A 14,830-nucleotide genomic window follows, 5' to 3' on the forward strand; every position below is an offset into this window, starting at 1 on the left:
GGAAACCTTTAGTAATGGAATGTGGTGAGGATATTAACATTGTAAGTATGATTAGTCCCACTGAATGGTATGCTTTGAAGTGGTTGATATGGGTAAGTTTATGTTGTATATATGTACCCACAATTTAAAAAGAAATAGAGGTTGATGTGTCAGCTCTGCCGGGGTTTGGGGAATCCGCGACTGACCCAGCTAGGTCTTCGCGGGGTTCCCCGCCGCGGCCTTCCCCCTCCCACTCCCGTCGGTTGGCCCCAGCTATGGAGAAGCTGACTCCTGAGCCAGAGCTACAGCGGCCTCGTTAGGGTGCGGCCTGAGTCTGGGAGAAGTGGGATGTGAAACGAAGACCAGAAGCAGATATGAAGAGAGGCAGTGTGAATTGATACCAGTCAGCATGTCAGAGATAGAGCATGTAGCCTCTACTTCCTCTGATAAAAATATTGGAACAACATCTGAATTAAAGGAAGACTCATGCAACTTGTTTTCTGGTGGTGAAGGCAACAGCTTAGAAAATGAATCCATACTATTGTCTTCAAATTTTGATAAAACTTTATGTCAGCCTAATGAACACAATAATCAGATGGTAGCACAGGAAAATTATATTCCAGATCATGGTGGAGGTGAGGAGTCTTGTGCTAAAACAGACATATGCCCAGAAAATGCTGAACAAATAGCTAATTTTCCTGCTGGAGATTTTGCGAACCGAGTTTCAAAAACAAATGAAACAGAACAGACAGTAACACAAATATTGACGGAATTAAGGTCATCTACGTTTACAGAAGCAGCTGATCAAAAGTCTTATTCAGAAAGTCCTTATGATACAGACTGCACCAAGAAACTTATTTCAAGAATAAAAAACGTTTCTGCATCAGAGGATTTGTTGGAAGAAATAGAATCTGAGCTATTATCTACAGAATTTGCAGATGAACACCGAGTACCAAATGGAATGAATAAGAGTGAACATGCATTAATTATATTTGAAAAATGTGTACAAGACGAGTATCTGCAGCAGGAACATACCATAAAGAAGCTACTTAAAGAAAATAAGAAGCATCAGGAGCTCATTTTAGACATTTGTTCAGAAAAAGACAATTTAAGAGAAGAATTAAAAAAAAGAACAGAAACAGAGAAGCAGCATATGAGCACAATTAAACAGTTAGAATCAAGAATAGAGGAACTCAATAAAGAAGTTAAAGCTTCCAAAGATAAACTAATAGCTCAAGATATTGCTAGTAAAAATGCAATTCAACAGTTACACAAAGAGATGGCCCATCGGATTGAACAGGCCAACAAGAAATGTGAGGAGACACGCCAGGAAAAGGAAACAATGGTAATGAAGTATGTAAGAGGTGAGAAGGAATCCTTAGACCTTCGAAAGGAAAAAGAGATACTTGAGAGAAAACTTAGAGATGCAAATAAGGAATGTGAGAAAAACACTAACAAAATTAAGCAGCTTTCTCAGGAGAAAGGAAAGTTACACCAGCTGTATGAAACAAAGGAAGGTGAAACTGCTAGACTCATCAGAGAAATAGACAAGTTAAAGGAAGATATCAACTCTCACATCATTAAAGTGAAATGGGCACAAAACAAATTAAAAGCTGAAATGGATTCACACAGGGAAACCAGAGATAAACTCAAAGAAACAACAACAAAGTTAACCCAAGCAAAGGAGGAAGCTGATCAGATACGAAAAAACTGTCAGGATATGATAAAAACATACCAGGAATCAGAAGAAATTAAATCAAATGAGCTTGATGCAAAGCTCAGAGTCACAAAAGGAGAACTTGAAAAACAAATGCAAGAAAAATCTGACCAGCTAGAGATGCATCATGCCAAAATAAAGGAACTAGAGGACCTGAAGAGGACATTTAAGGAGGGCATGGATGAGCTACGAACACTGAGAACAAAGGTAAAATGTCTAGAAGATGAACGATTAAGAACAGAAGATGAATTATCGAAATATAAAGAAATTATTAATCGCCAAAAAGCTGAAATTCAGAATTTATTGGACAAAGTGAAAATTGCAGATCACATGCAGGAACAGCTTCAAAGAGGTAAACAAGAAATTGAAAATTTGAAGGAAGAAGTGGAAAGTCTTAATTCTTTGATTAATGACCTACAGAAAGACATTGAAGGCAGTAGGAAAAGAGAATCTGAGCTACTACTGTTTACAGAAAAGCTCACTAGTAAGAATGCATAGCTTCAGTCTGAATCCAATTCTTTGCAGTCACAATTTGATAAACTTTCCTGTAGTGAAAGTGAGTTACAAAGCCAGTGTGAACAAATGAAACAGACAAATTTTAATTTGGAAAGTAGATTGTTAAAAGAAGAAAAACTGCAAAAAGAGGAAGTCCAGACTCTGCAAGCTGAACTCACTTGTAGACGAACGGAAGTTAAAACATTGAGTACCCAGGTAGAAGAATTAAAAGATGAATTAGTAACTCAAAGACGTAAACATGCTTCTAGTATCAAGGATCTTACCAAACAACTTCAGCAAGCACGAAGAAAGTTAGATCAGGTTGAGAGTGGAAGCTATGATAAAGAAGTCAGCAGCATGGGAAGTCGTTCCAGTTCATCAGGGTCCCTTAATGCTCGAAGCAGTGCAGAAGATCGATCTCCAGAAAATACTGGGTCCTCAGTAGCTGTGGATAACTTTCCAGAAGTAGACAAGGCTATGTTGATTGAGAGGATAGTAAGGCTGCAGAAAGCACATGCCCGGAAGAATGAAAAGATAGAATTTATGGAGGACCACATAAAACAATTGGTGGAAGAAATTAGGAAAAAAACAAAAATAATTCAGAGTTACATTTTACGGGAAGAATCAGGTACACTTTCTTCAGAGGCGTCTGATTTTAACAAAGTCCATTTAAGTCGACGGGGCGGCATCATGGCATCTTTATATACATCCCATCCAGCAGATAGTGGGTTAACATTGGAACTTTCTCTGGAGATCAACCGAAAATTACAGGCTGTTTTAGAGGATACATTACTAAAAAATATCACTTTGAAGGAAAATCTACAGACACTTGGAACAGAAATAGAACGCCTTATCAAATACCAGCATGAATTGGAACAGGGGATGAAGATCTAACACAGAGTAAACAGAAGCCACCCAAGGAGCAGGTGCTGCTGACCAGTATTATTGGAAACTGTCCCCTGCTTTGTGTGTCACCCAGTAGAACATGTTTTGCTTCATCTGTACAGAAAGTATCCTTTCACCATATAAATGCATTCTTGTGTATACTGAAAGAATATAAGCTTTGATGACATTTGTTTTTGTATGGTGCAATACAGCAGCCTATTATTGAATAAAGAAAACTTAATTTAATTGCTAACAGTCATATGAAGTGCTGAATATTACTACAAGGGCTTTTAAAACCCCTTTTCCATATTTCTTTCCCTTAAAGTATATAATGTCAAAAATGAGTCAGCATTTTAAAATTATGCATGAAAACACAAGTGTTACTCATTCAATAAGTAACATGCTATTCCTCCAACATCAAGAAATCTAAAGAAATGATAAAATTTCTAATACTTTGAAATTCAGATGATAACATTTGATAATGTTTTAGGGATGCATATGAGTACTTAAATCTCTTCATTGTAATTTTAGTTTTAAGGACAGCTAAATTCAGTAGGAAAGCTAAATATTGATAACCAGCAATGATCATGCATTGTCATGCCTCTGTCCAATATCTGCTAGGTAGCTTCCTTTTTAATTTTTGTGATTTATAGTGTAAAACATATTTTCAGATTCCAATTATTTGAGTTAGTAGTTAAATTTTTAAATCTTCAATTATATAAAATAGGGTTTTAAGTAACATGTTCATTTAGAAAATTACTGTGGACTTCAGTTATATTTTCAAATCTGAAATGGATCCAATCATTAGAACAGAGAGATGAATAGTCAACTATTTGAAACTGAAATATATTAGTTTTACTAACATCAAATGTAAAGATAAATGTAATAGTGTTTTAAGATATTTATGAAGAACCAGTTCCCATGAGAAACCAGCATATGACACTGTAAACCATTTCATTTGAGCACTATTCTTTCCTATTGATATAATTGCATATTGTAGTGAAACAATCATACAGTTCCCTGAAAGAAATGTGATCTATTTTTTTATTTAATACACAAAATAATTACATCTCCAAAACCAAAGGAATTTTGGAGCCAAATGTATGTATCTGTCAGATTTTTATAATACTTTATTTAAGATCTGCCATTAAAAGTTGTCTGCCAGACATAAAAAAAAAAAAAAAAAAAAAAGAGAAAAATCAAGAGACTAAGAGACAATGACAATTAAATGCAATATATAGTTCTGGATGGTATCTAATAAGGGAGGAGGACAGACTGAATAGCCATTATTGGCACATTAAAAATTAGAATATAAATTTTATATCAGTGCTAAATTTCTTGAAATTTGATAACTGCATTTAAGGTGGTTTCCATAAGTGAATATCCCTGCTCTTAGGAAATGTACATGGCAGTATTAAATATTCAAGAGGGAGGGAGGGAGGGAGGGAAGGAGGGAGGGAGAGAGAGAGAGAGAGATGGATAAGTAAAATGATCTTGCAAATGTGGCAAAATATTGAAATTGATCTGGGTATCTAGGGGGATAGGGGTATGTTGGAGGTCTGTAGATGGGTTGTCTTATTTTTGTAACTGTCATGTAAGTTTGAAAATACTTCAAAATAAAAAGTTAAAAAAATGGAATGGACATTTCAGGACTGAAAGGTACAATAATTGAAATGAAAAAGTCCCTGGAGGAGGTTAACAGTATATTGGAGGTGAGAGAAGAAAGAGGCACTGAACTGAGGACAGATCAATAGGAGTTATCATATTGGAAGCAAAGAGAGTAAAAGATTGAGGCAAAATGAATAGAGGCTCAGGGATCCGTATATTTGGAGTCACAGAAGAGAGTAAGACAGGAACAGGAAAACATTTGTAGAAACAGTGGCCCAAACTTCACACATGCGATGAAAAACACAGTTCTAAAAATCTTGGTATAACCCAAGCCTGGTAAATATAAAGAAAATCATGCTTGGCTACATCATAATTAAACTCCTGAAAATTAAATTTGAAGAAAAACATTTAAAGCAGCCAGGGAAAAAAGACACATTGCATACAGGGGAAAGATAAGGATACCCACTCTCTCATCAGAAACCATGGAATGTGTTTCATGTGTTGAAAGAAAAAAATCGGTTAATCAGAGAATTCTATATCAAATAAAAATATCCTTCAAAAATGGTAGTGAAAAAAAAATGATAGTGAATTAAAGACATTTTCAGATAAATGAAAGATCAGAGAATTCATCTCCAGTAGGCCTGGATGCTAAAGAATGGATCTATAGGAATTAATAAGGAACATCAGATAGGATAAATAAGTGAGCAAAGAGAAAAGACTTTATTATCTTTTTTATTTTACATGAAAGGCATCTGACTATTAAAAACAAAAATAACATGGTAATAAGGGATTTATGACATATATGGAAGTAAACGGTATGACAACAGTTACAGAAACAATGGAGGGATGGATATGTAGAATTATACTGATGAAGGGTATCTGCATGTGTAAGGTATTAAATGGTGAGTGGGTAATGCCGGGCATGATATGAAAAGGGAGAAATTACATGATGGCCTTGTTGCGTTTAGAAAACACCGTTTGTTGTAGGGAGGCTGAAGCATCTGTAAGTTGTGGGTCACAATTCAAGAGAGTAGGGAACCACAGTGTAAGTCAGTGTAGCTGATCCATGGGAGCAGCAAGGCTTTCTTCCGTCATCTATAAGCCCCTTAGACTCAAAACTGGGGTTCTTCTTTGGAGTCTGGCCTTCTAAATTCTTGGGCATTCTAGAATGCGATGAGTACTATTTTTGTCTATGTAAGTTGTCCCTATTAAAATATGTTCTGAAAGCCTTACTGATGGTTTCTAAATAGTTGTCTTGGCCATAGCAGCAGATTAGCTCTTCCTTTAAAAAATTATAATGTAGAAAACTCCCTTTCATTTGCTTTAATTCAGTGTTTTTTTAAATTTTTTTTATCAGCTTCAGACAAGTGATATTTATAAATACTTCAGAAGGATTTATGACAAGAAACAATATTCCTTTGCCCTACTTTTTTTTATCTCCAAATCTCTTTCCCTGGAGTCAGACACTCACAAATCTTTTGGCTGCTACTTCTGGCATTTTATTTACTCGTACTTCCTATTCTCATATTTGTGCTGCTGTCTTGATTATTTAGTTTCAGATATTATCTAATTAACTTCATGCCATGGAATAAGATGAATATTAGGTCTTTCACCCCACTCTCGCCATACTTCTGCCTATCCTCCAAGTATAATTAACACACAGTCATTCTTTAAATCATTGTTCAGTATTTATTTTTAAATCATGATGTAAATCATATTTATCACTGAGCCATGTAGTTTATTTTTTATTATACCTCTTCTTGAACTACTTTTTGTTTTATCTGAAGTAAATGACCTTTTGCTTTACTTAGTTTTCTATGTTAAGTATAACCAATATATCCCAAAACTCTATCCCATATTAAGTAATTTAGAAATTTATTTGTCTGTCAAATGCTTTAAATAACTTAGTTGTTTTTTTCTCTGGAGATAGCCATTCTGGAATCCTGCATTTTCTCATTCTTATTTTGAGTATTTGTTCTATAGGTCTACTGCAGAGCTATCACCCTGTGACTACCTTACAACATGATCATGGAAATTCACTTTGTTGGTCTCTAATATTGGATCCTCTATCTCCCGGATCCCATGTCTGTCCTTCTCTTTATTTGTTGGTAGCTTTTTGAGAAAAGTTCAATTGAAAGTAAATATTTCATAATCTTGCATGACCGAAAAATACCTTCATTTCTGCCTTCATACTTGATTGGTAATTTGTTTGGACTTAGTATTCTAGATTTGAAATTATTTTTTCCCATAGAATTTAGAAAGCATTTCATTGTCCTCTAACTTAGCATTGCTGTTGAGGTGTCTGATGCTATTCTGATTTTCAGTCCTTCTATTATAAATTTCTTCCTGGTTCTCTGGAAACTTATAGGATGTTCTTTTGATTCTCAGTGTTCTGAAATGCCATGATTATGTGACCTTGTGGGAATTATTTATTACACGGGCAGTTGCCTTGAATTTAGGAAATTCCCAAATTCTGTGAATTTCCAAATCAAGTTTCAGCTTGCTTTTTGACTCTTGTATCTGAGACAAAACCATACCACTCTATTCACTATACCTTTGTAAGAAAGTCCGTTTCTCATGGGGGTATCACTCTATAATTGTTATTTCTTTTTCTGAAATTGTCTTTCTTATTCTTGGCCATTTGTTTTTTCCATATGATTGTTAGGATTAGCTTATTGGTTTATATACATACATACACACACAACATATCTTCACACACACAAGCTTATCGACCTTCATTTAATTTAGTGACTTAGTGGGAAAATTTATGTGTACACATAGAATCTTCCCATCCATGAATGTGGTGTCTTTCTCCATTGCTTTAGGTTTTCTTTTATGTTTATTAAGAAGGTTTTGTAATTTTCACTGTAAGGCCATTGCCTATATTTGTTAGATTTGTTCTCGAGCACTGTGCGGATTTTATTGCTATAATAAATAATAACTTGTTTAAATTTGCAGTTTAATAGCTTGTGGCTGTTCTTTAGGAATACGGTTGGTTTTTGTATGTTCACCTTGACTCTAGCAACCTTGCTAATTTTATTAGTTCATACCATTTGTCTATGGATTCTCCTAGATTTTTCCTAAAGACAATTATATAATACAAAATTTTTTGGTTTTTTTTTTTTTCCTTTTCAATCCTTACGTATATTATTATTTCTTTTTCTCTTACTATGTAGTCTGTGATTGTTCCAGTTTGCTAATGTTTCCGTTAAGGAAAATACCAGAAATGGATCGGCTTTTATAAAGGAGATTTATTTGGTTACACAGTTATAGTCTTAAGGCCATTAAGTGTCCAAGGTAATGCATCAACAATTGGGTACCATCACTGAAGGATGGCCAGTGGTGTCTGGAAAACCTCTGTTAACTGTGAAGGCAGGTGGCTGGCGTCTGCTCCAGAGTTCTGGTTTCAAAATGGCTTTCTCCCAGGACATTTCTCTCTAGGCTGCAGCTCCTCAATAATGTCACTCTTAGCTGCTCTTGGGGTGTTTGTGCTCTCTTAGCTTCTCCGGAGCAAAAGTCTGCTTTCGAAGGCCATCTCCAAAATGTCTCTGTAAGCTGAAGCTGTTCTCTCAGCTCCTGTGCATTCTTCAAAGTGTCCCTCTTGGCTGTAGCAAGCTCGCTCCTTCTGTCTGAGCTTATATAGTGCTCTAGTAAACTAATCAAGGCCCAACCTGAATGGGCAGGACCACACCTCCATGGAAATTATCTAATCAGAGTTAACACCTACAGTTGGATAGGTCGCATGTCCATGGAAACACTCAAAGCATTACAATCTAATCAACACTAATATGTCTCCCCACACAAGATTGCATCAAGGATAATGGTGTTTTGGGGGGATTATAATACATTCAAACTGGCACAGTGATCTTCAGTACAAAATGGTGATAAGGAGTCTCTTTGTCTTGTTTGTGATTCTAATGGTGCTTGCATAGTTTCAAATTAAGTAGGAGTTTATTAGTTTTTGGTATATATCCTCTTATATTAAGAAAATTTCCTTTTATTTTTTGATTTGTCAAGAGTTTGTTGTAATTAAATGATTTTTCTACATTCATTGAGATGATGTTAGGATTTTTTTTCCCCTTTAATCTGTTAATCTGATGGATGACATAGATTGCATAGATTTTGCAATATTAAATCTTTTGCTTTGGAGAAACATAACTTGGTCATGCTGTTTTAACAAATTGTTAGATTTACTTTGCTAATATGTATTGAAGATTCTACCCAAGAATCTTCATATGAGATTTTTCATACGTGAGATTGGAATGTAATTTTCCTTCATATATTGTGTTTGCCTGAATTTTATATTCTAGATTGCTTTAGCCTCATAAAGTGAACTGGGGAGCCATTTCCCTTTCCCTTGACCATTTTAGCTGTTCTTGTAAGGTTGGGGTTATCTGTGGCTTAAATAATTAGTAAAAGTCACTTTTAAAATCACTTTAACCTTGGTGGGGTCTTGTTTTCTTTTGGTTTTGTTGGTAGATTTTATACTATTGATAGAAATTTTTTAATGGTTAAAGGTCTCTTTGGTTTCTATTTCTTCCTGAGTCAGTTTTGGTAAGTTATATATTTTTCTGTGGAATTGCCTAGATTCTCTGAGTGTTCAGGTTTTCTGGAATAAAGTTGTTCTGACTGTGCTCTTCCTAGTTTAAAAATATCTGTTACATGTCTAGTTTTGTCCACCTTTTCATTCTTAAGGTTGTTTGTGTTTCTCTTTTCCTTCATGTATTTTAACATGAGTATCTTAATATTGTTCAATTCTAAATATTTTCCAAAATCAGTTAGATTTCTTTTGTGGACCATTAGTTATTTACATATGTGCTTCCTTATTTTCATGGTGTGTTACTTACTTACTTTACTTACTTACTCACTTACTTTTAGTTTTAATTTACTGGAGAATTGGTGTATTAGATAGCAGTGTTTTGCATTTGTTGGGATTTGCTTCATGACTCTGTAACCAGTCAGTTTTTATAAGTGTTCCATGTTTATTTGAAAAGAATATATTTTCTCTAAATATTGCATGTAAATTTTTATGTGTCCTAAGATTAAGCTTCTTATTTTTCTTGTGCAAATATTTATATTCTAACCAGTTTTATTTCTGTTTTCTAATTTACAAACACATTTTAAAAAATCCCTGTTATGATGGTAGATTTTTAAATATTTCCTCGTAATCTGTTAATGTTTGCACAGTTATGTTTTTCGGTATGTTTTATTAAGAATTGTTACTTATCCCACAATGTTTTCTTTTACTAGTATGTTCATGAATTTTAAAACACCTTAATAATGATTTTGGCCTTATAATCTAATTTCACTGATATTACTATAGCTATCTTAAATTTCTTTTGTTTAATGTATGTCTGGTATATGTTTTCCATCCTTTATTTCAACTTTTCTATGTCCATGTTTTAGGTGACATTCCTTTTAAACAATTGAAGTTTGGTTTTGTTTATTTGCTTGTTTTGGTTTTGTTTGTTATCCAAAGTGACAATCCTATCTTACAGTAGGTGAATTTAATCCATTTATAAATTTGGTGATTATCTTGTATCTGTATTTGTTTCTACTATCTTATCTTGTGCTACTTATGTGTAGGTTTTGCTTATTTTTTTTGCATATATGCTTATTTCTTTACTTACTAATTATTTATGTATTTATTTAACTTCTTTCCTGCTTTCTATTGGCTTAATCAAGTTTATTCTCCTCTTATTCTTTTTTTTTTGTACTTTTTTTAATTGAAGAAGTTGTGGGTTTACAGAACAATCATACATAAAATAAAGGATTCTCGTGTACCACCTCATCACAAACACCTTGCATTGGTGTGGAACATTTGTTACAATTGATGATAGCACATTTTTATAATTGTACCATTAATTAAAGTCCATGGTTTAACTTAAGGGTCACTATGTGTTGTTTATTCTGTTACCATATATCCAATCTAACATTTGTATACAATCTAACACTTCCTTTTTAAGCACATTCAGATATATATTTCATTGTTGATAATTGTGTTCAAAATGTGTTTCTGTCAACACCATCCATTCCATCTTTCCAAATAGGAATCTTGTACATTTGAAGCCTTAACTTCCCTTTTTTTATCCTCTCCCAATCTCTGTCCCCTGGTAACTTAGATTCTAGATTCTAACTCTGTAAGTTTCCTTATTCTAATTGTATCAAAACAGTGAGATCATAAATATTTGTCCTTTTGTGTCTGGCTTATTTCACTCAACATGATGTCTTCAAGGTTCATCCATGTTCTTGCATGTATCAGGACTGCATTCCTTTTATGGCTGAATAACATTCCATTGTGTGTATATACCACACTTTGTTTATCCATTCATCGGTTGATAGACACTTGGGTTGTTTCCATCGTTTAGCAATTGTGAGTAATGCCAAAATTTGCATTGGTGTGCAAATATCTGTTTGAGTCCCTGCTTTCAATTCTTTTTAGTGTATACCTAGCAGAGGGATTGGTGGGTCATGGTAATTCTATACTTAGCTTTCTGAGGAACCACCAAACTGTTTCCCATAGCAGCTGTACCAGTTTACATTGCCACCAGCAATGAATGAGTGTTCCTATTACTCTGCATCCTCTTTAACACTTGTAATTTTCTGGTTTTTGAAATAGCAGCCATTCTAATGGGTGTGAAATGATCCCATTATGGTCTTGATTTGCATTTCGCTGATTGCTAAGGATGTTGAGCATATTTTCATGTTTTTTTTTCTGGCCATTTGTATATGTTCTTTGGAGAGATGTCTGTTCGTCTTTTGCCCATTTTTAAATTGGGTTTTTTTATTGTTCAATTGTAGAATTTCCTTGTATTTTCTGGACATTTAAATTTGAATCAGGTATGTGGTTCTCAAATGTTTTCTCCCATTTTGTAGTTTATTGTTTTACTTTGATAAAGTCCATTGAGGAACAAAAGTTTTTAATTTTGATGAAGTCCTATTTATGTATTGGTTTTTTTTTTTTGTATCAGAACAGTTTTATTTATTAACACAATTTTAAAGAAAACAACATGGATTTGGAAAAACACAGAATATATTTTCACAGAAGCCATAGGAAGAGCATCTTCATCACGGGAGGGAGTATCACTGGTGCTATGTGTTGTAAGGCTCCTTCTCTCTCTATATATATATAGGAGTGAGGCAAGGGCGAGTGACACCAGAGGCATATGAAGGAAAAGTTTATTAGTACTCACTGGTCCTAGAACAGAAAGGAGCATCAGTCTTTAAAGGGTCACACAGGGAAACACGCCAAGAATATGGGGCTCAGTCAAGTTGGTGGGGAGCAAAAGGTTACAGTGGAACAGGGGACATGCCTTTATAATATTATATGGGTGGAGCTGTAGCAGTTGGTCAAGTGAGAGTGAAGACTGGGGAGTTTGTATTTGACTCTGGTGGCGGTGAGAACCCACGTAGGAAGCATGGAGGAGAGGGAAAAGTGGTTTATCGTTCATAAGCAGGTGTCAGGTGTGTTGATGGAGGAACCTAATGACAGGGTCTGAGATGCTGAGGCTCTAATGACAAGGAAAAGCCCCTTATGTTACTGCTGGCCTGTACTTTGGAGACGCTCAGGCATCATGAAGGTGTAAAAGCTCATTTTTTTTTTAAATTCATTTTATTGAGATATATTCACGTATCATACAGTCATGCAAAACATATTGTAAATTCGATTGTTCACAGTACCATTACATAGTTGTGCATTCATCACCAAAATCAATCCCTGACACCTTCATTACCACACACACACAAATAACAAGAATAATAATTAAAGTGAAAAAGAGCAATTAAAGTAAAAAAGAACACTGGGTGCCTTTGTTTGTTTGTTTGTTTCCTCCCCCCATTTGTCTACTCATCCATCCATTAACTAGACAAAGGGGAGTGTGGTCTATATGGCTTTCCCAATCACATTGTCACCCCTCATAAGCTACACTTTTATACAATCGCCTTCAAGATTCATGGGTTCTCGGTTGTAGTTTGATAGTTTCAGGTATCTACCACCAGCCTACCCCAATTCATTAGAACCTAAAAAGCGTTGTCTATATTGTGCGTTAAGAGTGCCCACCAGAGTGACCTCTCGGCTACTTCTGGAATCTCTCTGCCACTGAAGCTTATTTCATTTCCTTTCACTTTCCCCTTTTGGTCAGGAAGATTTCTCCATCCCACGATGCCGGGTCTGCATTCCTCCCCGGGAGTCATATTCCACATTGCCAGAGAGATTCACTCGCCTGGGTGTCTGATCCCACATGGGGGGAGGGCAGTGATTTCACCTTTCAAGTTGGCTTAGCTAGAGAGAGAGGGCCACATCTGAGCAACAAAGAGGCATTCGGGAGGAGGCTCTTAGGCACAATAATAGGGAGGCCTAGCCTCTCCTTTGAAGCAACAGTCTTCCCAAGGGCAAGTCCTGTGGTAGAGGGCTCAAACCATCAAACCACCAGTCCCCTATATCTGTGAGAAAAGTAGCAGCCATCAAGGTGGGGAAGCACAATACCCCTGTATACTCCGCCAGCTCCTCAAGGGGGCTGTGCATATTTTTTTCCTTGTGTTTTTTTTTTTTGTTTTTTTTTTTTTTAAATTAACTTTAAAAAAAAATCAACTATATAAAAAAAATTTTAAGAAAACATACAATAAAAAAAATTTCAGAGACCATAACGAGGGAGTCAGAAAAAGACAACTAACCTAAGATAACTACTTTACTTCCAACATGTTCCTACTCTACCCCAAGAAAGTAACCTAATATAGCAACATTTCTGTGAACTTGTTCCTACTATACTCATCAGAAATTAACAGACCATAGTCATTCCTGGGCATTCCCAGAACATTAAATTTACCCACAATAGCTTATCTGTTCTTATTGGATTATCATTCCCCTTTCCTTAATTGCTCCTTATCACTAGTTCCCCTACATTCTACATTATAAATCATTTGTTTTACATTTTTCAATGTTCACATTAGTGGTAGCATATAATATTTCTCTTTTTGTGCCTGGCTTATTTCGCTCAGCATTATGTCTTCAAGATTCATCCATGTTGTCGTATGTTTTACGACATTATTCCTTCTTCCTGCCGCATAGTGTTCCATCGTGTGTATTTACCACATTTTATTTATCCACTCATCTGTTGAAGGACATTTGGGTTGTTTCCATCTCTTGGCAATTGTGAATAATGCTGCTATGAACATTGGTGTGCCGATATTTGCTTGTGTCACTGTTTTCAGATCTTCCGGGTATACACTGAGAAGTGCAATCGCTGGATCAAAGGGTAACTCTATATCTAGTTTTCTAAGGAACTGCCAGACTGACTTCTAGAGTGCCTGAACCATTATACAGTCCCACCAACAATGAATAAGAATTCTGATTTCTCCACATCATCTCCAGCATTTGTAGTTTCCTGTTTGTTTGATGGCAGCCATTCTAATCGGTGTGGGAGATGGTATCTCATTGTGGTCTTAATTTGCATCTCTCCAATAGCTAGTGAAGCTGAACATTTTTTCATGTGTTTCTTGGCCATTTGTATTTCCTCTTCAGAGAACTGTCTTTTCATATCTTTTGCCCATTTTATAATTGGGCTGTCTGTACTATCGTCATTGAGTTGTAGGATTTCTTTGTATATGCAAGATATCAGTCTTTTGCCAGATACATGGTTTCCAAAAATTTTTTCCCATTGTGTTGGCTGCCTCTTTACCTTTTTGACAAATTCCTTTGAGGTACAGAAACTTCCAAGCTTGAGGAGTCCCGATTTATCTATTTTTTCTTTTGTTTCTTGTGCTTTGGGTGTAACGTCTAGGAAATGGCCGTCTAATACAAAGTCTTGAAGATGTTTCCCTACATTATTTTCTAGGAGTTTTATGGTACTGTCTTTTACATTGAGATCTTCGATCCACTTCGAGTTCATTTTTGTGTAGGGTGTGAGGTAAGGGTTCCTCTCATTCTTTTGGATATGGATATCCAACTCTCCCAGCCCCATTTATTGAAAAGACTGTTATGTCCCAGTTCCATAGCTTTGGGGGCCTTATCAAAGATCAGTTGGAAGTAGATCTTGGGGTCTATCTCCGAATTCTCAGTTTAATTCCATTGATCAATATATCTATCTCTGTTCCAGTACCATGCTGTTTTGACAGCTGTGGCTTTATAATAAGCTTCAAAGTCAGGGA

The 14,830-nt window shown here is 35.4% G+C and overlaps 2 protein-coding genes across 12 annotated transcripts in view; both read left to right on the forward strand.

The window, feature by feature from the left end:
* CDC42BPA (CDC42 binding protein kinase alpha) overlaps positions 1-14,830 on the forward strand; it is a 449,333-nt gene that overhangs the window by 203,082 nt on the left and 231,421 nt on the right. The window lies entirely within an intron of this gene.
* Positions 152-4,407, forward strand: LOC119524005 (coiled-coil domain-containing protein 186-like). Its single transcript, XM_037822695.1, is given in 1 exon segment — positions 152-4,407. A coding segment is annotated over 1 exon segment (2,697 nt). The 5' UTR covers positions 152-388; the 3' UTR covers positions 3,086-4,407.

Source organism: Choloepus didactylus, chromosome 2, assembly GCF_015220235.1.
Source record: "Choloepus didactylus isolate mChoDid1 chromosome 2, mChoDid1.pri, whole genome shotgun sequence".
NCBI lineage: Eukaryota > Metazoa > Chordata > Mammalia > Pilosa > Megalonychidae > Choloepus > Choloepus didactylus.